Source organism: Ips typographus, linkage group LG3 (genome assembly GCF_016097725.1).
Source record: "Ips typographus isolate SLU linkage group LG3, UJ_Ityp_2.0, whole genome shotgun sequence".
Lineage (NCBI taxonomy): Eukaryota > Metazoa > Arthropoda > Insecta > Coleoptera > Curculionidae > Ips > Ips typographus.
In genome coordinates this window covers 6,738,261-6,766,104 of record NC_138424.1, presented here as the reverse complement: position 1 = coordinate 6,766,104, position 27,844 = coordinate 6,738,261, and the positions used below count along the sequence as shown (strand labels likewise).

At 30.9% G+C, this 27,844-nt stretch overlaps 2 protein-coding genes across 3 annotated transcripts; one reads left to right on the top strand and one right to left on the bottom strand.

Moving 5' to 3' along the window:
- Nucleotides 1–93: 93 nt before the first annotated feature.
- On the top strand, nt 94–25,119 carry LOC145726950 (scavenger receptor class B member 1-like). Of its 2 annotated transcripts, XM_081976289.1 has the most exons (10): nt 17,512–17,730; nt 18,875–19,035; nt 19,647–19,738; nt 19,791–19,954; nt 21,437–21,581; nt 22,836–23,036; nt 23,470–23,697; nt 23,756–24,049; nt 24,115–24,240; nt 24,304–25,119. In XM_081976289.1, exons 2-10 carry the CDS (start codon nt 18,903–18,905, stop codon nt 24,625–24,627), a joined length of 1,707 nt encoding a protein of 568 aa, XP_081832415.1. In that variant the 5' UTR covers nt 17,512–17,730; nt 18,875–18,902; the 3' UTR covers nt 24,628–25,119. The 2 variants fall into 2 exon arrangements, with proteins under 2 accessions (XP_081832416.1, XP_081832415.1); XM_081976290.1 differs by lacking the exons at nt 17,512–17,730; nt 18,875–19,035 and adding an exon at nt 94–419.
- Nucleotides 25,111–27,788, bottom strand: LOC145726954 (uncharacterized). Its single transcript, XM_081976297.1, has 6 exons — nt 27,590–27,788; nt 27,318–27,528; nt 26,372–26,497; nt 25,900–26,317; nt 25,579–25,840; nt 25,111–25,525 (listed from the first exon to the last, which is right to left on the bottom strand). Exons 1-6 carry the CDS (start codon nt 27,713–27,715, stop codon nt 25,223–25,225), a joined length of 1,446 nt encoding a protein of 481 aa, XP_081832423.1. The 5' UTR covers nt 27,716–27,788; the 3' UTR covers nt 25,111–25,222.
- Nucleotides 27,789–27,844: the final 56 nt, after the last annotated feature.

Sequence of the window (27,844 nt, the reverse complement as noted above, 5' to 3'; positions counted from 1 at the left end):
TTTATCAAAACTGGCAAAGAACGAAGTAATATTTTGCCAATAATATCAATGATGATGTTGGCTAGGATTTAATCGCTTTTTCAGATTTCGTTTAGTCGGTATTGAAAATTACCAATGGTTACATAAATTCGGGTACTAATATCTCTTCTTTGTTCACCAAACGTATTTGTTATGTGTATCAGCAATGCTGATAAATAGGGCAACAAAGACAAGGCCGTAAAATTGTCGCCGAATATGAATTAAAAAGAATGTCAACTCTGAAAATCACTTCATTTGATTTCTAGCTGCGTTTCGAGATTTGATTAAAGTGTTATTGCGATTTGTTTTTACCATGAAGTACATGAACATGTTTGTTACCGTTGCCAGTGGAATGACTGACATTTCCGTCAAAGTTTTGGAAGCTCTGCATTCTTTTAGAGGTGAGTTTTCTTACTATTGTTGTAATGAAATACCGTAATGACGAATTTCTAAAACTGTAATTGTTAACTTCCTAGGTTGACATAAATTGATTTGTTTAATATCAGAGTTTTAAGACACTGAAAATGGCTCAAACCGAAAACGTTTATAATAAATAATTCTTCAGTATTATCTTAAATTAATTAAAAAGCTAAATTGACTCTAAAAATTATAACGTGGTGAATAAGAATGATCAAAATTGTTGAAAAAATTTTACAAACATGATTAAAAGCTCTATTAATATTATATTTCCGGTCAGCTCAAAATGAATACTAAAAATAGGTTAATTAATAAACTTAAAATGTTATATAATGATAGAGTATTATTTTTTGTTATAAAAATTAGAACTAAAACTAGAAATAGCGGAATAACCTCGAGACAATTTTTTACCTAATCGTATTGACAAAAATATAGTCAGTTCAGTGACTTCTGACTGTTGCGTCACAAACACCAACAAAAATGACTATAGTTTTAGGTTATAACTAGAGTCCGGATTTCTAGAAATTTTGCTTTTTGTAAATAATAAAAGCAACCAAATATTACGCAAAAACACGTCATTTGACAGATATTTGTCATGCTTATTTTGCTTTGTTCTGCTTTATGTGTTTTATTTTGTATAGGTTAATTTACAATTACAATAGCTATATTGAGATATTGAAGGGTTCTGAAAGACAAAAACATACCAATTATCTGTTGCAAAATGGGTAAGTATCAATTTACAAATTTAAACTTACCAAATAATTTCCAAATGCTCCTAAAGTAGTCTAAAAAAATGTAAAAACATTCCAAAGCACTATAAAAGCTCCAAAATGCCTTCCAAAAGCTTTTAGAACAATCTAAATGCTTCCAAATGCTTTTCAACTTTTTTCTAAAAGATTTAAAGACAGTCTAAAAGCTTCCGTATGCTTCTAGAGCAGTTTAACAGGTTCCCAAAGCTTCGAGGACTGTCTACAAGGTCTAAAATGCCTTAAAAGCAGTCCAGAACCCCTTCAATGCTATTTAAACTGTTCAAACACTTTCCAAATGCTCCTATAGTAGTCTAAAAACGTTTTAAAACACTACAGAAACTCCAAAAACTCTCTTCTTCTCAAGCACTCTAAAGGTTTCCAAATGCTCTTCAACTAGTCTAGAAGCTCTAAAAAAATTTCAAGGCAGTCTAAAAGCTTCCGTATGCTTCTAAAGCAGTTTAAAAGCTTGCATAAGTTTCTAGAACCGTCCATCAGTTTTCAAATACTTTAAAAGCAGTCCAAAAACTTCAATGCTTTTGACACTCTCCAGAAACCTTTCAAATGCTCCTAAAATAGTCTAAAAAGATTTCAAAATACTACACAAACTCCAAAATGATTCTAAAGCAGTCGGAAGCCTTTCAAAACAATCTAGAAGCCAAAAGCTTTTAGAACAGTCTAAACGAGCCCAAATGCTTTTCAGCTATTCTAAAAGGTCCCAAAAGATACAAAAACAGTCTTAAAGCTTCCAAAAAATTCCAGAACCGTCTAAAAATTCCCAAATGACTCTAAAGCATTCCAGAACCTTCAGTATGTTCTTTAAACTGTTCAAAAACCTTCCAAATGCTCCTCAAGTAGTAAAAAAATTTTTTTAAGTTTTCAAAACTGTCTAAAATCTTCCCTATACTCGTATCATCAAATCAGTTTAAAAGCTTCAAAAAAATTCTAGCACCTGGTCAAAAAAAGTAAAAAATTTAGCATCTTTGAAAGAGTTTTGTGCTTTTTTAAAGCTTTTTTACAAATTTTTATGCTTATGCTCAATATTTATATACCAACAATTAAACAAATCTTGAAAACTTTAGAGCACTTGTAGAGGCCTCTGCCAATTTAAAACATGGGAAAGTCAGGGGAAGGTTTCAGAGACTTGTACAGGTCTATGAAGTCTTGAAATAAGAGTTTGTCGAATCTATTAAATTCTGTCTGTAGCAGGTATCTGAATAATACTCTGACAAAGTTCATACCTTTAAACTAAAACTTTATTCAGTATTTTTAAGATTCAATAGATTATACACACAAATATTTATTGGTAAGTAATCATTATTTTTTCTCATTGTTCCTTGTTCAGGTAAAGTAAAAACTGTTTGCTTATACACTTTAACAGAATATTGTTTCTCTAGATCACATTTTTAAAAATGGTTTTGTTCAATCTTGTTTTCTAGACATTGGGGATTGGTACAAAAATTAGAAAGAACAGCAAATTGTTTAATTTAGAGGGAGAGTTAATGGTCATCACAACGAAAAAGCTTAATTCAACTTTATACACTTACCTAATTAATTGTTTTAACTTGCCTAATGGTGATAATTACAGAATCGATCCCTCCATTGATTTTCAGAAAGTTAAGAATACATATTTCCCATTTAAATCTGCAGCTAACTACTTTAGTGAAACTGGAAATCTTCATAACTTTTTATAACATTTTACTAGTATTAGTCAAATAATTAAATCTGATGTCTCATCATTTTCTAATCATTCTTTATTTTATTAGTATTCGCTTCCAAGGAGTACCTACTTAGTTATACCACAAACTAATAAAGCATACTGCACCAATTTACACTTAAATTAGGTATAACGTTTATTAAACGTTAGCAAACTGTTATAATAAACAAAATGACAAATTACTTTTTTATGTAAAATTAATCATTCATGGTATTAAAAAATGTAAATATGAATCTCATACAATAAATTTAAGGTTTTAAATAATATTTTTTAAAAACAGCCATAAAATTGATTAAAAGTGTTATTTATAAGTGTAGTTTATGTACGTAGTACGTTTACGTACTTTCACGTATACATAAGAGACTGTCAATAAAGAAACAAGCTTAACTGATAATAAATATTGGTCGAATTATTTTAGTAACAAAATTAGGTTTATTGTTAATCATTAGTTTACATACGTAAAAGGGTCATGTGTGCAGGGTTAAACAAAACAACAATTAATTTAAAACTTTCTAAGTCATGTTTATATGCAAACCACTAAATCTGGCACAAAACACGTTTTAATATTAAATTAATACAGTTTTTATTGCAGGCTTGCAAATTTAGTAGTCATTGCTCAAATGGTGCTTAAATACTTAGAAGTAGAAGCCTACTATACTATTATTATAAAATTTCCTCATTATCTTTATAAAATTAATATTCAAGCAGTTTCTAATCTATAGAAGAAATAAAAACATAAATATTGCATAAACAATCAAGGATGTGGAGGTTAACAACTTTAGCATCCCTAGAGATAAAACTGCATAAAAATTGCATAATCTGTTTTGATTTCAGGCCGGAAATGTTAATAGATTTGTGCAAAACAGCATGTAGGATTGGTTTTTATTGTTATTTATCTTTATATGTCATATTTTCCGGCAAGTTACATTCAGAATTTATTATTTAGCTATTTTTGTCTATCAATCAATCATTCCTTGGGAACTAAAATTAATAATCAACAAAACTCAACGACCCCACAGACTGGGTTATCTAATCCAAGTCGAATCTCACATGTGACCTGTTGGGTCACTATTATAATCCAGTAATTAAGTGTTATCAATGAGTGCAAGCCAATTTTGCAATATACAGACAATAATACTATTTCTGTGTGTTCCGATTTTTAAAAACAAACCGCTGTAACCTATTTTTAAGGACAAAGTCAGTTATTTGGCGCCAGCGTACCCAGAATCACGTTGCTGTAACATTTGTTTACAATTTTAATGTTTTAAAAGAAATTGATTTGATAGAATAGACAGGCAATTAAAGTGATAATGATTGATTTGCTTTTGCCATTTTAGGTGTATTGCAATTTATGATTTATGGTAGAGATTATGAAAAATGTTGAAACCTTAAGAAAAAGAGCAAGAAAGAAATTTAAAATATTAGTCTAACAGCAGAATAATAAGATAATTATGATGGTAACAAAACTGTATTTTTGCATTAGTGTAGGGTTTTAATGCAGCTTTTTTTACTACTTTTTGAAATTCAATATCTCGGTAACATGAAGAGCTAGACAGGCCAGTTTTGGCTCATTTTATAATATTTATTATCCTCTTTCTAATGGCGTTTTAGCGAAATCTATAAGAGTTAAAATAAAAAAGTTACAATCATTCGAAAATTGAAAAAAAAATCATTTTTGCAAAAAGTGCAATTTTGGCAATTTTTCATTTTGCTCCAGGAGGGTTTCAATGCACAGAAAAGGACATATTTATACTAAAGAACCTTAAATTAGTTGAAATAAGTACAAAAAAGCACTTGAAATTTTTGTAGTTTAACCTAAGTTAATTTATTGCTAACTCATTGAAAATTAGTAACTAATTTAACTTATTAGCTAATTAGAACTGATATTTTGCCTTCAATAAACCTATAAATCACGATGACTGGCAATAAACTTCAAACCTTGCACAATTTTACTGTATTTTATGAAATGCCACTAGATAGAGATAACCACCCCAAATTCCACTTAAACTGCTTAACCTCAAATTTTTAAACTTAAATGAGAACTAATCAACTACCAAAGAAAAAATCGACTTTTCAGCATATGACGACAATCAAAGGCAAAATGTCACCTATTAGTCGATTCTAGAAATAAGTAAGGTCGTTCCTTAGCATCATCAATAATAAACTATTACAAACAATAATTATATTCTACAGGAGAGACGTATAATATTATATATTTATTACGCCGGGTACTACCGGTACCCCTTAACGTCATCGCAAATAATTGTTGAACCTTTTAAAAATTGATATTACACGCTAAGGCAGTTAAATTTGTATTTTTTATAGGAAAACTACAGGAAGATGCAGATGATTTGGCAAAATTTGTGCATAATTAAAGTCGGTTAGGTTAAAACAAAAATATGGTAATTTGGAGATTGTTGGGTGGTTTACCATGAGTGAAGCAGAACATGGTTATTAATAATCGTTTCCATTTACCATCCTTGAAGAAAACTGCACTTCCTATAGCAAACCAGCTTTCTCGTGCCACTTTACGCAAAATTAAATGACAATGAAAACAGGGTCTAAACTAATATAATTAAATAAAGTGCCAAAACTCAAGAACTTTGATTTAGCCAAATTTAAATACAAATCAAATTAACTTTATACGACTTTAAATCTGCCAATAACATTTTAATAACTCGTTTCGAATCTTCTAGAGGACCACAATCTACATTGTGGGATAATTTACGCAAAATTGTTGCTCCAAACTGGATTTTTTTACGTCACAGTTCTTCGCAAAAGTTATTTTTAAATCCTCATATAGTGGGTGTGTGATATTGGCCATGAAACATCAAATTCAGGTTTGTTAGTAAAAATACCGTTTTCTATTCAAAATTACTTTTCATCAACCTGTTTTAGTTATCAGTTATATTGTAAATGATTAGTTGAAAAACAAGAGGATTTTGAGGCTCCAATTGTGGTTTAATGGTAAAGTTAACTCATTAAGCCGAATTTTCGTTTTTAGTGAAAGTACCTATTTAAAACAACCCTTATTATAGGGCCAATGCGAAGTCTCGTTCAGGTCCCTAAATCCCTAAAAACTTGTATCTAATACTCTATTGGCTATACAAAAAAATCAATTTGGAAAATTTTATGAATTAATTAGACATTTCTAAATCAAAACAAATACCTAATAATTTTCTATAATTAGATGTCATCTGGTATTTTCCCCAACAGGTTACCTTTACCTTATATTATTAAATCTACAACGACAATTTATAGAAATTCTAGTAATATTTTAATTATTATATAGGAATTAATCTATTAAGATACTAGAACGAGACACTAATTTGTATGTGAACTTTGCATTTTGTCACTTTTTTCTAATTTAATCATTTTATCAGGATATTGTTGCCTCATTAACTTCATATGATAGTTTATTAATTTACAAGCATTTTTTCGCCGTCAGTGTCATACTTTTTTATAACGATCATTAGAATCATTAATAGTTTTGTTTATGATAGAAGTGTTAAAACATCAACTTTAAGGCACATGTGTAAAACTTTTCAAATTAAATGAAAATGAAGATATTAGTTTTCAATAAAATTTTTCAAAGTGGAGACAATGACATACAGTGTGTCATAAATTTTATCAAATCAATTGTGCAAACTTTTTTCTGAATTTCAGTAGAATTTATACCAAACTTTATACTGTATTTTATTTAAGACACTGATGCCTGAAAGGTTCAATTCAATTATTTCATGATACTGTTACCTTAAAAACAATTATTTATACTTCCAAAAGATTCTAGGAATTTAACAAATACTGTAAATAATGTTTTTTTTTAATTGCTTGCTATGGTTATCCAGAGTTGTAGGAAAATGACATAAAACTTAATTGAGTTAACACTTACAAGCATTTTCTAGTAATTGCTAGGAAATTTAGATACATCATGTAAAATAACTACACACGTTCAAATTTTATTAGTTATTAATCAGTGAATAATTAAAATCCTTATTATCATATTAGTTGTAGTATTATGAACATATTTTCATTTTACAGCATTTTACATACTTATAAAGATGTTTCCATTACCATTCAAATGTGATATGACATAATTTTGCTAAATTATTTATTTACTGTGTATAATTGCTAAATTTAGTATTTTAGCTAAACTGAACTGGAATTTAACTATTATTGTTGGGTTGAAATGAAAATTGAAGCTTTAATTAAATAGGTGAATTAAAAGTGTTCTTTACAGTTACCTTGGAAAAAATAAGTTGTGTTTAGGTACAGTTTTTTTCAAATGGGTCAAAAATGTAGTGATGGGTAAATTACCGATTAAGTTCTTTTTTCTTACCACGAAAATTGACATGTAGATTACCAATAAATTACTAGTAAATTACTAGTAAATTACGAATACTGTGTTTCTGGCAGTTCAAATTTTGACACCTTGATTGTATCAAATTTTGTGGTGTTTTTTTAGGTTATTAGATAGGAAATTTAATAAGAATTCCAAAAATGTGCTTAAAATTGTCATTTTCTCACTCCAACTGGGTGTTCCAGGCAATTTTGTCTTTTCAAACTGTGTTTTTGACAGTTCAAACTTTGACACTGATTTTTTCCTTGACTACTAAATGGTGTGGTGTTTTCCAGGTTATTGGATAAGGAATTTAATGAGAAAACCAAAAATGTGCTTAAAACAGTCATTTTCTCACTACAAGTTGGTTTTACAGGCGATTTTGTCCTAGACTGTCCTTTTAAACTGTGTTTTTGGCAGTTCAAACTTTAACACCCTGATTGTATCAAATTTTATGGTTTTTTTTAGGTTATTACTTAGGAAATTTAATAGGGATTCCAAAAATGTGCCTAAAACTGTCATTTTCTCACTCCAACTGGGTGCTCCAGGCAATTTTGTCCTTTCAAACTTTGTTTCTGGCAGTTCAAACTTTGACACTGATTTTCTCCCTGACTACTAAATTGTGTAGTGTTTTTCAGGTGATTGGATAAGGAATTTAGTGAAAAAAACAAAAATGTGCTTAAAACAGTCATTTTCTCACTACAAGTTGGTTTTATAGGCGATTTTGTCCTAGACTGTCCTTTCAAATTGTGTTTCTAGCAGTTCAAACTTTGACACCTTGATGTTATCAAATTTTGTGGTGTTTTTGTTGGTTTTTACATAGGAAGTTAATATGGATTCCAAAAATGTGCCTAAAACTGTCATGTTCTCACTACAACTGGGTGTTCCAGGTTCCAGGCAATTTTTTCCCTAACTGTCCTTTCAAACTGTCTTTCTGGCAGTTCAAACTTTGACACCGATTTTCTCCCTGACTTCTAAATTGTGTGGGGTTTTTCAGGTTTTTGGATAAGGAATTTAATGAGAAAAACACCAAAAAAAACAAAAATGTTCTTAAAACAGTAATTTTTTTACTCCAACTGGGTTTGACAAGCAATTTTGTTCTTTGATTATCAAACTGTCAAAAATTTTCGATTTAACGTTAATGGATTTCGTACACACACTGTTATTTGGTATAAGGAATATATTACAAAAATTACTTAGTCACGTTACCTATATGTATATATTAACCGAAAATCAAAATCATTATAATAATAAGGTATTTAACGCTAGTGATGATAAATTTATTTCAGGTTTGCCAGTAATATTAAATTAATAAGATTATAATGTTTAGTATCTTCTTGTTTTTACAATTTTTAATTGATATAACATATTGTTTAAACTAATTTAAAATTAAAAGTGTATTTAAAAAATTTCACTGTTTTAAATTATCCACCACCTGCATTTCATTCAATTTACAGATATCAAAGATCACTACTACTTTTACAAACAAAAAAATCTAGAAGCACGTGTGAGTGACTATTTAATTCACATATTTAGCAAGTTAATTAATTTATATTGGTATTTGTTTGTCTTTTTGTTAGCAACGTGACAATATCCTAGTACTGGTCATATAAGTTAATTTACAAATGTGTAAAATGCAACGTTTTCGGTGACATGGATTTTTTCAGGGACACCGGAACTGATTTTTTTGACTTAGGCGCTAATGGTTTTTCAAGCTGAAAACTCGTTTACCTGATTTTGTACATTAAGCAAAATCGATTTTGCTTAATTTACATTGTGGTGTGTTTTTCCCAGAGTAGCATTCCGTCCCATTACTAAACGATATTATTGCCGGATATCGAACTGAAAATTAAAATCCAGTTAATAGTCGATTTGAGAAGAACTCGTGGCCGCAAAAATAACAATGAGTTCGATAATATGTTAATGTTTCTTAGATTTTTGACGGAAGTCCCGACCGATCATAAACTGTATGTAAATCAGAAATGATTCATTACTTTCAGTTATGAATACTACTCACCTATTGCGTGAGGTCTCGTACATCAAACTACATGAGATGCTATTTTTACCAACATTCAGTTGCTAAATTCGTTGTGATTTTAATTGTTAAAGTTTATTTTTGGTTTTCCGCTTTTTAACTGCACCGCCATCGATATGCGACTAATTATTTTTTTTAATAGATTGAGTAATTAAATTGATTGTTAAACCTCTTTTGTCTACGCTTTAATACTAAAAACTAATTTGGATGCGACATTGAAGGTTGCTGACTTGACGCACTGTTGAACTCTCTATGAGTTCAATTCGTTCAGTGGTTTAAAATAGAATTTTTTTATAACTGCGTCAATATTGTTACTTCTTTTGACCAAACGTCAAACTGATAGACAATTTTATCTTAGAAAATTTTTTTTTTAGCAGTTTTAAAAATAATAGCGTTTTTAAGGCAAATATAGGATTATAATACGCTGCACGTATTTTCTCCTGTTATATTCAGATTTTTTTCGTTTAACATTTAAAAATTAATTACTATTTTACAACCTTTTAAATAAATTGTTGCTTAAATAACTTTATTTGACAGGTTAATTTTTAATAATGATTGATTTAACGTATTCTAAAATTGATGAAACGCCTTGTATGCTATTTTAGTTTACATGTGCGACTATAAAAAAAAATACTAAATTACTACTCATTTTAATTTGATAATGACGTCTGTCTTCAAAACCTAGTTATTTCACTTTAAAATACTTTAGACTCGACTTTACGCATGTTATTCTGCGAAAAAGTCTGTATTTGTCAGTAAATTTTTATGTATTTTTTACCTTCAGAAGTTTTTTCCAATAATGTTCAATAAATATCCGTTTTTTAAGTCCAGGCGAGCATGAGGTTGAACATCCTCTAAATATAATTTAATGAAATTAATCATTCAAAACTGCCTAGAAGCTTCCAGAAATTTCTAGAATTCCCAAATGCTTCTAGAACAATCTAGAAATTTTCCAATCGTCTTAAAGCAATTCAAAAGCAAGTGCTCCTGAAGTAGTCTAAAACCATTAAATTCCAGAACTCTCTAAAAGCTTTCGACTGTTCTCTCCAAACAGATTTAATTCTTTAGGATGATTCTAAAATAGTCTGGAAGGTTTCAAAACGGTTTAGAAGCTTCGAAAACAGTCTAGAGCTTCCATAACAGTCTTATCCCTTTGAAAAGCATCTAAAAATTGTCTAAGAGCTTCTATAGAAACTCCTAGAACAATTGAGAAGCTTCCAAATGCTCCTAAAGCAGCTTAGAAACTTTCAAAATTGTCCAGAAAAATCTAGAAATGTCCAAAAGCTTGTAGAGTAATCTAGAATTTTCCAAATGCTCCCAAAACAGTCGAAAAGCATTTAAAAACAGACTGGAATCTTTCAAAACTATCCGGATCTTTTAAACTTTGTAAACATTTCGAATCCAAATGTAAAATGCCAGCAAATAAACTGTTTGTTTTTGTTTGGTTCAGGATGACACAAGGATTATTTGCGTTTATGCTAATGGCTATATTTGCTCGTTTTGTAGCACAAACAAAACTTTCAACCATAATATAATAAGAAAAGTTAATTGAGTATTCGAGTGAACAACAGCTATAATAAACGGAAATCTTTTTTTAACGTTTAGATCCTTATCCAGTTATAATATTTGTGTTGTTCAAGTTGTAATGTTCTCTATCTATTATGAGATCATTTTTGATAATCTCCGGTTTGAAGAATTTTCCCATGTGAACGTTTTTTTTTTACCTGCTGAAAAAACGGCGAAAAGTACAATAATTTCGCCAGCATACAAGAATTTTACAGAAATGCTATTTAAAAGTGCAGGTATATGGTAAGTAACACTTACCTGATTTTAAAGTGACATGAAATTTATCGTGCTATTTATTGTCGTTTAACAAGTGCTGTTTCACCCATAAAACTGTAAGTTGTCCAAACTGTAAAATAACTAAATTTTTTTGAGAAGAACTGTAAAAAAAACAGTTCCTAGAAGCCTATTTGAAAAGTGTTATTCCATCACGTTCTACGTAAGAAAATTGAACTTTCCTGATTACAGTGATTAAGTTTTACCCCATTAAATCGCTCTCAATGACGTGGACATCAAATTATCTATTTAATTAGCATATATTGGAATGTTTTCTCAATTTTCAACTACAGGTTTCCGATCATTTACTTTTTGCAGGCTAATCAAATACTTAACAGTACTTATTCGGCGAACCGATGTTTACGCAAAACTAGTTTCTAGTATGTTTGGGTGCAGTTCCACTTGACCAGACCAGTACCATCGGGTACTTTTCCATTCGGTCCTTAAAAGAGTAAAAAAATGTAAAGGATCGCAGATTCCAACGGGTTTTGAAAACCCTTTTGACTCTTTGATCGGGCTTAATGACTTTAAAACTTTCCATTCGTTTTGGTCAGAAGACGATGTTTCTTGCTTAAATTTAAGAGGGCGTTTCGATTGTTTATCAGTAAAGCTTCAGAGAATGACGCAGGTCATTTATTACTACAGGTCAATGTCCTGTGGCAAAAAACAGTAAATATTTTCAGTCTTTTAATGCAACAGGAAGGAAAAGTGACTTACTTTAATTAATTTGACATTATCACACTGTTCCATAATTTACGTACTTAAAATCATTCCTATTCAGCATACAAAAAGGGTTTACATCAAACTGTACCATTGAATTAAGTTAGACTTTTGATAGGGGGATTCAGGTTTATCTTCTGGTTGTGTCTAATCGTATGAACTTTACTACAGTTCTGATTTAAATCTTACCAACAAACTTTCAGTAAATTTTAGTACAAGAACGACTTAACTTCTTAAAAATGTAATTCTTTAAAAACTCAGGATGCAATAAAAGCTTCAAATTTTAAATTACTACTCTATGAAACGGTATCAATGATTGGGACCATGTGTAGTAATAATTAACGATAAACTTTTTAGTACATTCTAGAAAAATACAGGGTCGTAATTGACGTCAAGCACTCAAACCCTTAAAAACACGCAGGTACGAGCAGTTCAATTGAACTGAAATTACTATAATTAAGGTATGCTGTTTTAAGTTGATTACTCTATTACGGTTCTGTCTGTACTATTAACTTTACCACCCAATTTTGTTAAGTTTCATTGAGCTACAAATGATTTACCTACTTATTTTGCAATTTACTAAAATCGTTGCGTATCAAAATTAATATGCTATGTTTCACATAGGTAGGTTTGAAAACCTAACCCTAATTTTTCCAGGTCTGTTTTCAGTAATTTAAACTATTGCACTGGATCTATGTAAGGAAATAAAAAAGATGGTTTTTTCTCTCTATCTCACTTTGACTCACATTTCTTTCAGTACTTTTAAATAATAGTAACTTTTTAAATGTCTAATTCTATCTCCATTAAACTACATATGTCAAAATCATTATTTGTCACAACGTGGAAATTATACGTCATTCTATTTTTGTTTGATTCATCGCATAATAGTATATTACGTAACTAGTGCTGTAAGAAGCATTTTACGCACGATATGGAAAAAGTGTAATTCCATGAGTGCGTAAAATGCTTTAGAGCACGTGTGACGTACTATACTTTTTCTACGACCAAATGGAAAGTCCTGTTATCGCAATTCATATAATTTAGAGTAACTTTTTATTAAAAAAGTATATTTTCAACGTATTGACATCATATTTGTACTAATCATAGGTATTATGCCACTAAAGAAAAAGTATATTCTATATTAAGAGCGGAAAGTAGATATTTTGGAAAAAAGTTGGTAGGTAGATTGTTAGTAGAAAGCGAAAACGCTCTAGGACAGAAAATGATTCACTTTCTGTGCACGTGCGGCGAATAACCACTTTCTGCTTTGAAATGGAAGCGTACATGAGGTACTTTTAAAGTCAGTAGTCGAAAAACACTCTTTATATCGAATACTGCAAGGAAACGTTTCTAAACCCTGATTTTTGCAACTTTAGAGCATGGTTCAACAGTTTTGACGTTAGTGACAGTTGTCACGTGATTGTAGAACACTATTTAGCTAGACGGTCAGGTGATAATTTTCAAAATAATTCTCATAATTCTCAGAAACACGTTTTATATCCAATACTACAAGAAAACGTTTCTAAATCCTGATTTTTGCAACTTTAGAGCATGGTTTGACAGTTTTGACCTTAGTGACAGTTGTCATGTGATTGTAGAACACTATTTAGCAAGACGGTCACATGATAATTTCAAAATAATTCTCAGAAACACGATTTATATCAAATACTGGCAAGAAAACGTTTCTAAATCTTGATTTTTGCAACTTTAGAGGCATGGTTTGACGGTTTGGCGTTATTGACAGTTGTCACGTGATTTCAGAAGACTATTTAGCTAGACTTTGAAGTGACAATTGTCAAAATAACTGTTAAATCTCAGAAAATCGTCTTGTTTCGAAAACTGTGTTAAAATGTAATTTTTGCAAATTCTAGTAAAATTTTGACAATAGTGACAGACATCACGTGGTTTTAGAGAATAATTTGGAGTAAGAAAATGACTGTTTTAAGCGCATTTTTAGAATCCTTATTAAATTTCCTATTCAATTAACTGAAAAAGTTTATAAAAATTTTCACAACCAACATAATGGCAATAAAGTAGTTAAAAACGGTAGATTATATACAAAAAACAGGAGGACAGTAGAAGAACTACAAAAACGGTAGATATACCGTTTAACGGTAGACCTGGCAACATTGGATCAAAGTTGCTTTCGTTGAGTTGATCTAAATTGCTTCAACGGTCTTAGAATTATGACAAAAAACACGATTTTTTAAGCTGAACTTTGGAGGGCCCTATCTTCCTGGAAACGAGTTATTTTAAAAAAGGACTTATTTTTTGAAGGACAAACCACTGATTAAAAAATAGACTATCCAATTTTTTTTTTAAAACGACACAATTTTCTCGTAGACAAAGTTTCAAATCAGAATTTTACAAGAAATACGTTATTTTTCAAATTCGACAAGGAATTTAAAAAAGTGTAATTTTTGAAAAATGTCTAGTCACGTAGAAAATAAGGCGGGAAAATAAAAACCAAGCAACTAAACAATTTTGACAAACATTTAGTCATTGTCATCACATAATGAGTATTAATTAACTTCTTGTTCCAAATTTGATCAAAATTGCTCTAACCGGCGGACAGTTATGACAAAACTGACTGTTATTTTCTTAGGAAGCATTTGAAAAAAAATGACATAATGCATGTCAACTTGTTTTTTGATGGGCTATCGAATGGTGAATTATTGACATTTAAAACTGGACCACCCTGTATAATGTACCTTGCTGGTAATTTCTTCCGTTTTTTTTTTGGTATTGGACGCTTTTAAGACGTAAAATAAAAAGGAGTCAATAACAGAAAACTGCCTTTGACCCCAAAATTGCCTTTGAGGCTCTCTTGTCACCTTTCTAGAGTTAGTGCAAACAAATTTTTCATCACCCTGTATATTTGAAAAATCATTACATTATGGAAGAAATGTAAACAAAATCATTTTTTCCTTAGAGCGATAGTTTGTCGCCGATCTTAAAACAGTGCGCTTTTTTTACAGCTGTGCGTTTTTTTACAATTGTGCGTAAAGAGGTTCATTACGTAACGGAAAACTATGCGTAAATAGCTATTTACACTGAGGTCGTAGGTAAATTAAATTACTGCACTGGATCTACGTAAGGAAATAAAATAAAAGAGATGTTTTTTTTTCTCTATCTCACTTTCTCAAATTTCTTTCTATACTTTTTAAATGTCTATTTCTATCTTCATTAAACTACATATGTCAAAATCATTATTTGTCCCAACGTGGAAATTATACGTCATTCTATTTTTGTTTGATTCTTCGCATAAACATTTTAATATTTCCAGAACAATAACAAAATAATTAACTGTATTGTTGTTTCATCCTGTACATCACCTTCCAGTACTGTTTTGCACATATAACTTAAACTGTTAGATTTTATGCTCATTTATACTTAATTGCGCAAGTAAATCAAATTGGTTATAAACAAAGTTGTTTTGTTAGTTTCGACAGGTTTGACTTTTTTGGGCGTCATAAATGGTTCCGTAACGTTAATCTTTTTCCATTCTGTTGTTTCAAAGATAAAAAATTACTGGTTCAGTCGACCCATTCGAAAACTCTAGAATTTGCGTCACTAAATACCGAAAAAATCAACCAAAATCGTCTTAAGCATATTTTAATCGATGCCGAAGAAAAAACCTGTTATTCAACCTGTGAATTTCCTCGCCACAAAACGATAAATTAATGAATTTTGCATTTACAATTCACGAAACTGACCGGAAAATAGTCGATGAGAAGACTGGGCGGTCTTGACAATGACACCAGTGTTTGTATTAACAATTGTACCATAAAAGCCGGGATTACCAAGATGACTGGGTTTCTGATTTTTAAATCTCGGTTATACTAACAAAATTTGCATTTTAATGTCACAAATTGCCATTTTTTCTTTACTTTAAAGGCACAATTCGAGGTCGAATTGTCTGATTATATGCTAACGATCTTTGGTTCAGTTGCTGCACTATCAGACCTACATAGTATATTTAAAACTTATATTGACAGTAGTGTATGCAAAATATTGCTAAATGTCGAATAACCAACGTAAAATACATAATAAATGGAAGAAACATGTTTTAAAAATGGAGCTTAACAAGTCGAAGCCCTTGAATGGTTGTTTTTTGATTTTTGGTAATAAAAAATCTCATTATTTTAATTCAGAAAAAAAAACAAACGATACAGTAATTAAGTGTTTAATTGAGCGAAATTCTTGATTTAGTGTTCTTGTACTTTACCTAATCCAATAATATTATAAACAAACTAACTGGAATTACTTAAAATAATACGCCATACCAAAACAAGTTGTTTTGTATAAGTTTTTGCATGCCACAAACCCATCATTAGTAAAATTTAACATAGTAGAGTTGGATTGTTCTGTCCATAATTATCTAGAAACGGTAGTACTTTGTTCAAAAAAGTAATTAACAAATAATGAATATTTTTTTCCTAAGAATTTAACAATGACCAATTTAGGTGATTATACATAAGTGCAATTTTAGTGCGAGGTAGCTAAAAACTACTGTCAATGTAAAATAATACAATAAAAACTATTAATATTGTTATTAGTCGTTTTGCCACATTTTCGAAATAGTGTACAGGTTGATCTCACGGAGAGTTCAACAGTGCGTCAAGTCGCCAACCTTCAGCGTACGAATTGCAGTTTATGTAGCCAATTAATAAACCTAATAAGCAACAACACTTTTATTATTAACATGCACAGTTTGATACTTTTTTTACATGCATATGAGTGTAGAAAACTAGGCTTTTATGCACTAATGCAGAAAGTAAATTGATTTTCCGCTCTAGAGTGTTTTTAGGATTTTGCTCCTACTAAGAATGTAGTACAAAGGCTGTACTTTTTGCTCTTTATGTTTTCTTCTGTTTTCTTAGTGACAAAAAACAAGAATTTCTATTTTTTGTGTATACAGATCACCCTGTATTTGAGCATTGTATAGTAATCTTATGTCAGTCTTTTGATACATCAATATACTATTTAAGCATTCATTGTAATACAATACAGTTACAAAAACGACAATCAAGTTTTCAGATTTTCAGAAAATGTAAACATGTTTTTTAAAAACACAACTTCAGCTAATTCTACGGTTCGAAATACAGTTTTTTGCTTAATTGTCTAAAAATCGATTAGGCCATTAACCGACAATTAAATAATTATCCATCATAGAATTTTCTTTAAAAAAATGTGCCCATCAAATTAATTCAATACAGTTTTTTGCCTTAATTGTTTTTAACAACGTATAGTAGCCTGTTTGAAAATAAGTGTAACTATTCAATGATACACTAAAATGATGGAAAATCTCCTTGTATTAATATTAATTAAAAATAAAAACACAACTTTTTCTTCCCAAATAATTTAAATCGGTATAAATATAAACCTCCAAATTCAAATGTGACAACAATATTAATGACGCTTAAAAGGAATTTCCAGCTTTTATCAAAATAAATCAATCTGGCGGAATCAAAGATAGAAAACAACCTTGAAGAAAGTATCGAATTGTTTTTCTTGAACCATCCAAGTCCACCGCATACGTCCAGGCGCAAAAAAAAAGACGATCGGGTGCCGAACGAAGCGTTCTGATTGGTCGAGAAAAGTACCCGTGTGTGCGGTACCCGGTTTATTCCAGCTCTCCTAAAATATCTATATAAACAAAGTCGACCCGATGATAGGAGCTATTTTGAAGTCGATTGGCGTCTACCAAAGACAAATTCGCGTTTGTAATAGCTTTGACGGTGGTACCCGCGATTTGGTACTTTGTGATTTACGCACCCGGCGGTTTGTTTATATTAGTGCGAAAGTAGTATCAAGTTCAGTCACGCGAGTATCGATCGTAATTTGATTACGCTTATTGATTTTTGAGTGATTTGATTGACTATTGTATTTCTTGGTGGTGCGTACCTTATTTGGAATTTAAATGGTGATCGGGTTGAGAATGCAAGTTGGATTTTTTTTGTTATATTTGTAGGTTTCTGTAATACTATTAATTTAATATTTTTTTTCTAATATTAAATTAGAAGTTCCAAAAAAATGTTTTGTTCAATACAAGTTTGGCATTTTAAAATCAGCTTTAAGAGTACTATTTATTATACAAAAAATAGAAATGATCAACTGGACTTAAAAATATAAATTTCTGTACTGTATAGGTACAATACCTACGTAAATCTAGAAAATTAATGATACAACTTTTGGAAATAATTAAAATAACTATTAAAAATACAGTTTTGACATCAATATAGTTAATGATTTTTGTAACTGTTATCTCATGTCTCAGTAATGGAGTTTTTCAAAAATGACTTTTAAATATATATCTTTCAACAATTATAAAATCATACTAATATCGGGATCTAAATGATGCCAAATGTTTCAATTTAATTTCTTATTTATTGTTTTTAAATATCTACATATTGTGGTGGTACACTTATACATTAATATTTGGTCAAAAATTAGTGAAAAGAAAGTATTAAAAATGAAATGAAATGAAAAAATGTGTAATTAACTAGATTTTTAGCAAAAGTAAGTGTAAACTATTTAAACTGTTGGGAGTGTTCTAAAAGTGTGTCAAAAATGTGTCGATATTGAACAAAAAATATCTGATTTTGTTATTGGCAATTATTGGTAAAATATAGGTTAATTAGCTACTTTATTTAACTGTAAAGTTTGTGCTGATAAATTTGCAAATTAACACCTTTTTTAACGGAATTTTCTGCATATTTTTACGTGCTTAAATTCAGTAATCATAAATTATCTGATTTTAGTATGCTAATTTAAGTTGTGGAAAAGAAACGTTTATTGTACAAACTGCAGTTTTCACCAAGTCAATTTAATTCATTAAAAATGACAATAACAATAATTAAGCACTGCAAGATTGTTTAGAAGACTTTAGAAAATACAAAGTGTCCCAATAAGTTTAAATTAAAAATCTGTAAGTTGTCTCTCTGTTGTATTTTTCTTCATCAATCCAAAAAAAAATCCAACTCGTATATCCATGACTTTATAGTAAAAAAACATCGAAAACAAAGTCGAAATACTTTCAGCTCTGCTTGACATTCACAAAGCAGCAAAATGAAAGATTATCACATGATTTTGCGAGGTCTGTTTGGCAGAACCTACGATGCGGTACATACCACAGACAAACAAGTTAAAACCAGCAACAGTCTTCGAGACAGAGCGAGAAAAAAATCACAAACCAGAAAACGTAAGTATTAAACATGTTATGACGTATAACGTGGACAATAACATAATTAAATGTAATATACAAAATCATAGCGCTATGAAATTAGGCGAATTACGTGCATCTGTAAATGATAGCAATAAGGAAAATGCTGATGATGACGCGTGACGAAACGTGTGCGCTTCCTGGTGGGCGATAACGAAAACATCGAAGCTGAGGAGAATGGCAAATTTAAAATCTGCTAATTTTAGCAAAATATTACTAATCGAGGTTAAATCACAATCAGGAAGATCAACCACTTTTTGCCTCTCGGTGTATTTTGATTGGAAATTAACATAAATACCGCCAAAACATAAAAAAGAAAGCTTCAACCGTGAAAAAGTCAGGGTTACGCCGCTACTCACTCATTAACCAAAATAATTAGGTGAATTACAACCATATTGGCATATAAATGGATTGAAATTATACTTTTTGCTAATCTGAAACAGATATCGTTAATTACTTGAATTTCAAAAAATGACCTTTACGAAAAATTGCGTCGACAAATTTTTGGCTGTCCTTTCGTAAATTCTTGAAATGGAAGGTTTTCCAGTTCCATTGACATTTTTGCGCTCTAAAATTGTTCTTAATTTCAGGTGCACTCACTTTTACTTTATTGGGTATTGGAGCGCTTTTTTCCGGCTTATTCATCTTGCTGGTCGACCCCTACAACATCTTGTACGAATGGGTATGTTAGCTGTTATTATATAGACCACCTTGTACTAAATATTGTTATGCAGAAACTAAAATTCGGACCTGGAGGTGAAATCTTCTTTTTGTGGGAAAAACCTCCAGTTGAACTCTACCTCAAAGTGTACCTGTGGAATATCACCAATAAAGACGAATACATGAGTGGGAAAGATGACAAGTTGAAATTTGAGGAGGTTGGACCCTACGTATACCGGTAAGCAAGTAATAATTTCCTCACGCTGTATTTAGCAACATATTGCCACATATACATTCATATTTGCCACAAATTCCAGCCGCAAATCATTAATCAATTCAGCAAACAAAAAGTATATAAAAGTTAGGAAATTAAAAAACTGAAAGACTTGCGTATATGTCGAAAAGCAAATTACAACATTTTGAATGCGATTTAAAGTGTTAATAAACCAGGTATGGTTATATAATCATTAATTCTATAGTAATTTAGGTTGGAATTTTACTAAAAACCGAGATTTGCCTCTTTGAAATTCTACATTTATTTTAAGTAAATGTGTTACAAAGATCACCAACATTTTGTTATAATAATACCTTTGTAATATATTATTACAAAGTTTTCTTTTCACAAAAATTCATAATGGTTTACAAATATCAAAAATGTTGAATGTGAAATGTTGAAGTGGTGTAAAACAATAAAATAGTCACAAAAAAAAAAGAATTATTAATACAACCAAACCAATTAAAGTTTCTTAAAACTAAAGTGAGAAAATAATGTAGTAAACTACAGGGTGTTACAATTTAAAAATGTCAGTCAAGAAATTGCTTGAACGAACTGTTTGTGAGATATAGGATGTAAAAATGTTATTTTTCCGAGATAGAGTTATTGTATACATCATTTTCTATTCAAATTGGTCAGATTCAGTTCTTCTACAAGTAAATGTATAATCAAAAAACAATGTTTTCTACTTAGTTTTACGCACAAAGATCCGAGATATACTTACTTACAATTACTTACAACCAAACCCAGTGTTTTTAAAGAAAATTTAAATGCTTCAAGAAATCCTAGAGAAATTAAGTGTTTTTGCTACTTCTGAAGTAATTCAAATCAAGGGCAACTAAAAAAAATAATATTGCTTCTTGGTTAAACTTCTTGTAACACCAGTTTTGATTCTACTTCTCAGTAATTTTTCTTAAACCTAGTAATAACTCAGTAATCACTAACAAACTTAAAGTAGTAGCAGAAACGTTGTTTCTTTGACAATTTCCGACACAAGCAAGTTTGCTGCAAGCTGCAAGCGAACATTCTAGAAACTAAAGATCAATCTCCTCAAGACGAGAACTGTCGTAATCTGCGGTTAAGTAATGATGTAAACAAACCTGAACTTGAACTTTTTTTTTTCGCGGTCGTTTCACATGCAAGGTGAGTTGAATAACCTTAACAGTTTTCGATTTTATCTGTATTAATACCTCAAGAGTAGTGCTGGATTGTTTGCAAGTGAAGTTTGTAATTGCAAAACTAATAACCAGGAAAACGAAAGTATTTGCATTACTAATAATACTACCATAAGTGCGCAAAATTTCAAAACTATATGTTCTAGACTGTTCGACGTAAGATACCGACCTTTCCACTTGTAATGCAACAGTGGCGCTTAATTGCAATTTTTTCTGTCAATTTCTACAAAACCTTCCAGTCAACTATAAATTTCAATTTTTTCCCATTCAGGGAGCTGATGTCCCACGAGAACGTTTCCTTCAACGACAACGGAACCTTGACATCAGTGCCCAGCCACCCTTTAATATGGGAACCTACTCTATCTGAAGGTAGAAAAGAGGATGACTTACTTATATTGCCAAACATTGCATTACTGGTAAGTTACCACCACAAAAGTAGTAGTAATTTATCACTCCATACTTGACCTAGGCTAATTCCAACCATAATGTGCAATAATCACATTGAAAGACAATTTAAATTTATAAATGACTAGATTGCATGTTTGTTTTATTGAATATGTGAAATCATTGCATTACTGCTATGCATACTTAATATAGTGTAATAGATAGATTTTTGTAAACAGCTACTTGATAATATTATCATTCACCACAGATATAGTGATATATCTATCACATAGATTTATGGTTTAATTTTATTTACAGCTAAATACATTTTGCTAAAAAAATAATTGTTAGTAAATCATGCTGAAAAACCACAAAGGAAAAAATCTCTGATTCGCACATAATTTAATCAAATCTAGGAGTTGTTAAGCATAAACGGATTTTGTAATAAATTATTTTAATACAACCAATTTGTATGCGTCAAAATGCGTAATGTGTTAAGGTTGTTCGCACTTATAACAATATTCAAATATGTTGGCTACGAAAACGCAAAAGGGTAATGAGTTAACATTTGCGTCTATATGCAATGCAAGTTTTGTCTGTTAGTTTATACAAGGCCTTTAAAAGGTAGTTTTGTTTCTTAACAAACTAAACTCACCTAAACATCATTCAACAGAAAATTTAAGCAACTAATTTGGAAAATATTAAAACAACACATAGCAAAACTATTTTATTAAAGCAGAAAATCTCTATAAAATTAATGGAAGAATTCTAGAATAGTCACCAAAATACTGTTAGAAGAAGCTTTCATAACTCATAAGAATATGATACTTATTTTATTAAAATTGAAGTGAAAAAATTAAAAGTTTGTCACCAAAATAATATGTATTATGTTTAATTTGTTTTATTAATAGTGGACTATATGGTATTAATAAAGACCAACTGGAAAATCTAGAAACTCTTGTAGGTAAACAACTGTCCTCAAACTTTTTAGAAGAGAATTCTGCACTAATATCAGAAACTCTGTTTTTTCCACAAATTGACATTAGAATAATGATTGTAATTCATGTACTTTACTTTTATTAACTGCTCTTACTTTGCTTGAATACTAAGTTTTAAATAACTTTTCGTTTTGTGGTTTTTTGTTCTGCAAATTATGTCCTTCTAACAACATTTAGCAGCAAACTTCCATGATTATTGACTTCTCACGTACACAGTGTGTTCAAAAGTTTAAAGACATTTACATAATCAATGTATGCTAAAAATTTAAACAAACATTTCATTTCCAGAGTATAGCAGATGTAACCTCAACCAAAAGCATGTTTACACGATTAGGATTGAACCTGATCATCAGACAAACAAAATCGCAGCCTTTAGTCGAAATGACTGCCAAAGAGTTCATGTTTAGTTACAAGAGCACCTTAATGGATTTGGGAAACACTTTTATGCCATCCTGGATTTATTTTGACAAATTGGGATTAATCGACAGAGTAAGTTTTGAATCTTTCACAATTGCTCAATCAAATGTTCAATAACACAAATTCATAAATTTGCCTAAAACGAACAAACCGAAAAGAATCTCTGTAGGTATACTATGGATTTCAGTATCCATTTTCCATAAAAATTGAACAAGGTTTCTCGAAAAGTTAACTCGAAAAGTTGGTTAGACTCTGGTTCTTCCATAAGAATCAATATAAAATTTTTCTGTCAGTTTCAGCCCTAAGCTCTTGTACCTGAGGATTTCTTAAATTCATCAATTCTAGCATATTTGCTAAAAACTGTCTTCCTGAATTAGATACCCATCATGTTTTCATCTCAGGAATGTTTTAGAAACACAAATTTCAATAACAGGTTCAATACATCAAATAAAAATGAATTAAAACAGTACAGCATCTTTATTATAAATTCTGTTTGTGGTTTCAGATGTACGAATTCAGGGGAGACTACGAAACCTTTTACACCGGTACCCAACATGGTATCACAAACATAGGTCTGCTAGACAAATACAACGGAGAAATTAGAATTCCTCAATGGGAGAGTCCATGTGGTGATGTAACCGGCTCCTCCGATGGTACCAAATTTCCTACAAACCTCAAACCCGAAGACAAACCGCTTTTCTTCAGGAAGAGCATGTGTAGAGCAAAATATTTGGTATGATCCGCTTCTATTCTGTGAATTTTTTGAAACTTACAATCGATATGTTATCCAGATTCACGTTAATGATACTGTCCAAGACGGATTTCCAGCCTACGTGTATCACTTTGACCCGGAAGCTGATGATAATGGACGAATTCATCCAGAAAACAGATGTTTCTGTAAGGAACGCGACATTGATCAATGCAAACCTAAAGGATTGTTGGACGTGCGGAATTGCTACTATGGATTCCCAATTGCTCTTAGTTACCCACATTTTCTTGATGCAGATAAAGTGCTCTTTGATAAAGTGGAGAGTGGCTTGAATCCCGATCCAGAGAAACATCGCAGTTATTTTATTATCGAACCTGTAAGTTATTTTTGAGATTTTTGGTAACTGTGGGATTTTAATTTGGAAAATATGTGGTTTTGCAGCAATCTGGAACTCCATTAAAACTAGCTGTGAGATATCAAATTAATATGAGCCTGGGAAACCTGAGAAATATTGCCAATACTGATAAGTTCAGTAACATGGTGCTTCCACTTTTATGGACCGAAATCGTAAGTATACTTACCTTACTTTCTAAATTTGCCTAACTCACATGATAAAAAAAATGTTTTCAGGGTATGTACGGATTGCCACCCAATCTGAAAATCCGCTTCAAGTTATACTTGGAAATTATACCAATAGCGCAAACATGTTTAATGTACGCCCTTTTCATTGGATCAGCACTCTCCCTTCTTTACTCCATCTACAAGTTCTGGTCTTCCAAAAAAACCGAGCCAATAAGTCGTTCTCCATGGATTGAAGACGACTTAATACTGAACATAGACCGAAAACTATCCAGCTACATTCCAGAAAGAACAAACAGTTTAACTCCTAAAGAGCTGGACATTTTTGTTAGTAGTTTAATTGCACCTTTAAGCAACAGCGCCGAGGAAGCTTAGTTCCAAGTTGAAAGAACATTAGATGTTATTTTGCCACTGCTTTATTGCCTGTAAGTGTTTTGTGATGTTTGTCTACGTTTATTTATTTATTGTACACCCTGTTTATACGGGGTAGTGGTTTCATTGAAGCACGTTTTAGTGACTTATGCTCAGTTAGTTTTTAGTGGTTAAATTTAGTCTTGAAGGGTCCTTATTTTAAATTGTGCCATGATGAAAAAAGTAGAATTGTGTGGAAGTTGCAATAAGGGCCTGAAAATTGCACTTGCCAGAACGGAAACCCTGTTTGCTCTCCTGATATTTGGGAATGTGACTGCCAATAATTGTTTCATGTATGATCGACGGTTTGAAAATCAGTATTGTTACAAAAACGTAAAAATGTGTCAGTCTCAGAGATAAAATGAATAAGAAAGAAACTTGGAACATAATTCTCTTTTTTGTAAATATTGTATATACCTAGTTACTTTTTAAAAATAAACAATAGGGTTACATTGATTGGTTTTTTATTTTTAACACTTCAAACTATCATCACATTTGTATATAAATTAATAATGCCTGCAAAAATACTGGTACTCAATTAAAAAAATACTTATTTAAGCTAAGCTAAGTCATTATGCACATTAAAATATTCAACTTTTTCAGTCATATCCTTTTCAGACAAATCCATTTGTTCCACATTGTGAGTATTCCTCAAGTGTTGCTTCACATAAGATTTGTCGTTAAACTTTTTGTCGCAAATTGGGCAACCAAACGGTTTTTCGCCTGAATGAGTGTAAAGATGTCTGGTAAGTTTATTTTTCGCAAAATACGCCTTAGAACAAAAATGACAAACATAGTTACGCGCCCGCACTGGAATCTTAACTTTGCCTAAACCAATTCCATGAGCTTTGGCCATGTGAACCTAAAAAAAGTATTATTGTAACCCAGTTTTTTATTGGTAGCTTAAAAACAAACTTTTAAAACGCGCTCATCTTTGTATTCCTTATCGCAATAAGGACAGGGATGATCCCGAACATCTGTGTGACTCCTTAAATGCCGTTGTAAGTCGCATTTGGTAGTAAATTTCTTCTCGCACAAGTGACAAGGAAACTTTTTATCGCCCGTGTGCCTGCGCATGTGGCTATCATAATTGGACTTAATAGGAAATGGTTTACTGCAGATTTTACAAATATATTTCCACTTGGAAGAGTCAGTGTGAACGATTAGTTTATGAGACCTAAACACTTTCAACTCAGCATTACAGTACAATTACCTACGATTAAAACTATTAATTACCTAATATCTTTGTGAGTATTAAAGCTCTTTCCACAAGCTTCACATTTGTACTCTCGCATGTTTAGATGCTTCTTTTCATGATTAAACAGGTCTGTTTTAGTGATAAACCCTTTACCACAGTAAGAGCACATATTAGACTTCACTCCTTCATGATACTTAACGTGCTGCCACAAATTTGAAGAAGTGTGGAATCTCTGGGAGCAATTTTCACAAGAAAAAGGTTTAACATCCTTAACGCTCATTCCGTGCTCTTTAGTGCAATGCATAATTAACTTTGTGCTAGACAAGAAAGTTCTTAAACATATTTCACAACTAAATTTCCTCTTTCTTTTTCGTTTACCGGTAGGTCTGATATAGTTTGATGATAAAGATGCTTTAGAAACTGTCTCAGTCTTCAAATTACTTACATCAAATTCTTCTAAAGATTTTATATTTTATTCAAACTGTAATCATATAGTTTGAACTTTCTTACCTTCAATTTCACTTGGTGGAGTGGTGGAAGTAGCAGCTTCATCAGTTTCTTCTTTGCTTTTTGGGTCTTGCCATAAATATGCATTTTCATTGAGAAAGTCAGATCCACTTAAGAGGTTACCAGTATCTTTACATGATTATGTGAGGAATTAACAAAAATGAAGGGGTAAAATGTTTGTTTTGATTATGTAATCACAAAGAATGAAAAAAATTAGTTTAAATTTGAATTGGTCTCTTAAAGGCAATTTTGTTCTTCTATAATTGCAAGTAACAGGCAGTTTAATGCATTTAGTTGATATTAGATGTTTCACAGAAAAAGGTTTTGAAAATAAAAGCATTACTCAGCACAACCAGCAAAAAATGGAGACAAAGCTGTTTTGTCATAAATGTGAGCTTATTAAGAACATTTTGACATTTAATGGGAAAGATGTTATCTGTATATTTCTTACACTAAACCCTGAAATAAATTTGACAATAAACTAATGACTACCTTGTATGAAAACTTGAAAGTTTGAAAGACTTTCTTTCTGCACCAAGATGTCAACAAATTGAGATTTATCAATCTTGAAAAAAAAGGAAATCAAACAGAATATAACTAACAAAATAAAATAGATTTTTACACTGGTGAGCAAGAATTTTAGGTGTTGTTAGCTACTTTAGAAATTTTTTGCCTGACTTCCTTTAAGACTGACAAGAAGAGGTCAGGTCACATGTATTTTGGTTCTTTAAATCTCTAAATCATTCCAGTAAATTCAATAACATGATTGCTATTGGAGGCAACTGAAAAGCCTGAAATGTATCAGAAAGTCCTTCAAGAGGAAATAATTCCTGAGTCCCTCCAAAAAAAAAACCTAATTGTAAGGTGTAAGACAACAAGACACATTAGCGGGTATACAAATAGCAATTTTTGCATAAAGATGTCTCAACAAATTTCCATAAATACGTACCTCCTTCAATTTCATTCTTCAACTGTACTGTTCTAGAAGACTCCTCCTTGCACTGACTATACTTTTCAGTGTTTAAATGGTTGTTAACTGATAGTTTGTCTTCTAAAGCTTTTCTAGCCAAATCTGAAGCAAGGCACTTTTCCCGAAATGCATGCACAATAATTAAAGTCTGGTGGCAATCCTCGCAAACGTAAAACGAAGGTAACCATAGCTGTAATTAGTTAGAACAACATTTTCTAGGTAAAAAAAGGTTACAATAATTGAAAACTTACCACTTCCCAAATACATTTTTTGAATTTATTAACTAGGGTAATGTTGTCTGTGTCTTTTTGGGCCAAACTTTGTAAGTTATTACCTGTGATCAAGCACCCGCAACATATTTGTTCAGATGTTTCCATTTTATAGAGATTTATTAGTAATTTTGTTTGCAAACACCTTTAATTGGTAAACAAACTAGTTTATTAGTATAACCTCAAAATGTCAAAATAAAATAGCTGTCAGTGTCAATATACTTAGGTGCTAATCCT

Excerpts from the sequence above, each read along its gene's own strand:
- LOC145726950 (XM_081976289.1), top strand. The coding sequence starts at position 18,903 with ATGAAAGATTATCACATGATTTTGCGAGGTCTGTTTGGCAGAACCTAC. Across the intron at positions 19,036-19,646 it reads AAAATCACAAACCAGAAAAC|GTGCACTCACTTTTACTTTA; the intron begins GTAAGTATTAAA and ends TCTTAATTTCAG. Across the intron at positions 24,241-24,303 it reads CACTTTTATGGACCGAAATC|GGTATGTACGGATTGCCACC; the intron begins GTAAGTATACTT and ends AAATGTTTTCAG.
- LOC145726954 (XM_081976297.1), bottom strand. The coding sequence starts at position 27,715 with ATGGAAACATCTGAACAAATATGTTGCGGGTGCTTGATCACAGGTAAT. Across the intron at positions 26,498-27,317 it reads GAAGAATGAAATTGAAGGAG|ATACTGGTAACCTCTTAAGT; the intron begins GTACGTATTTAT and ends AATCATGTAAAG. Across the intron at positions 26,318-26,371 it reads TCCACCAAGTGAAATTGAAG|AAGAATTTGATGTAAGTAAT; the intron begins GTAAGAAAGTTC and ends TAAAATCTTTAG.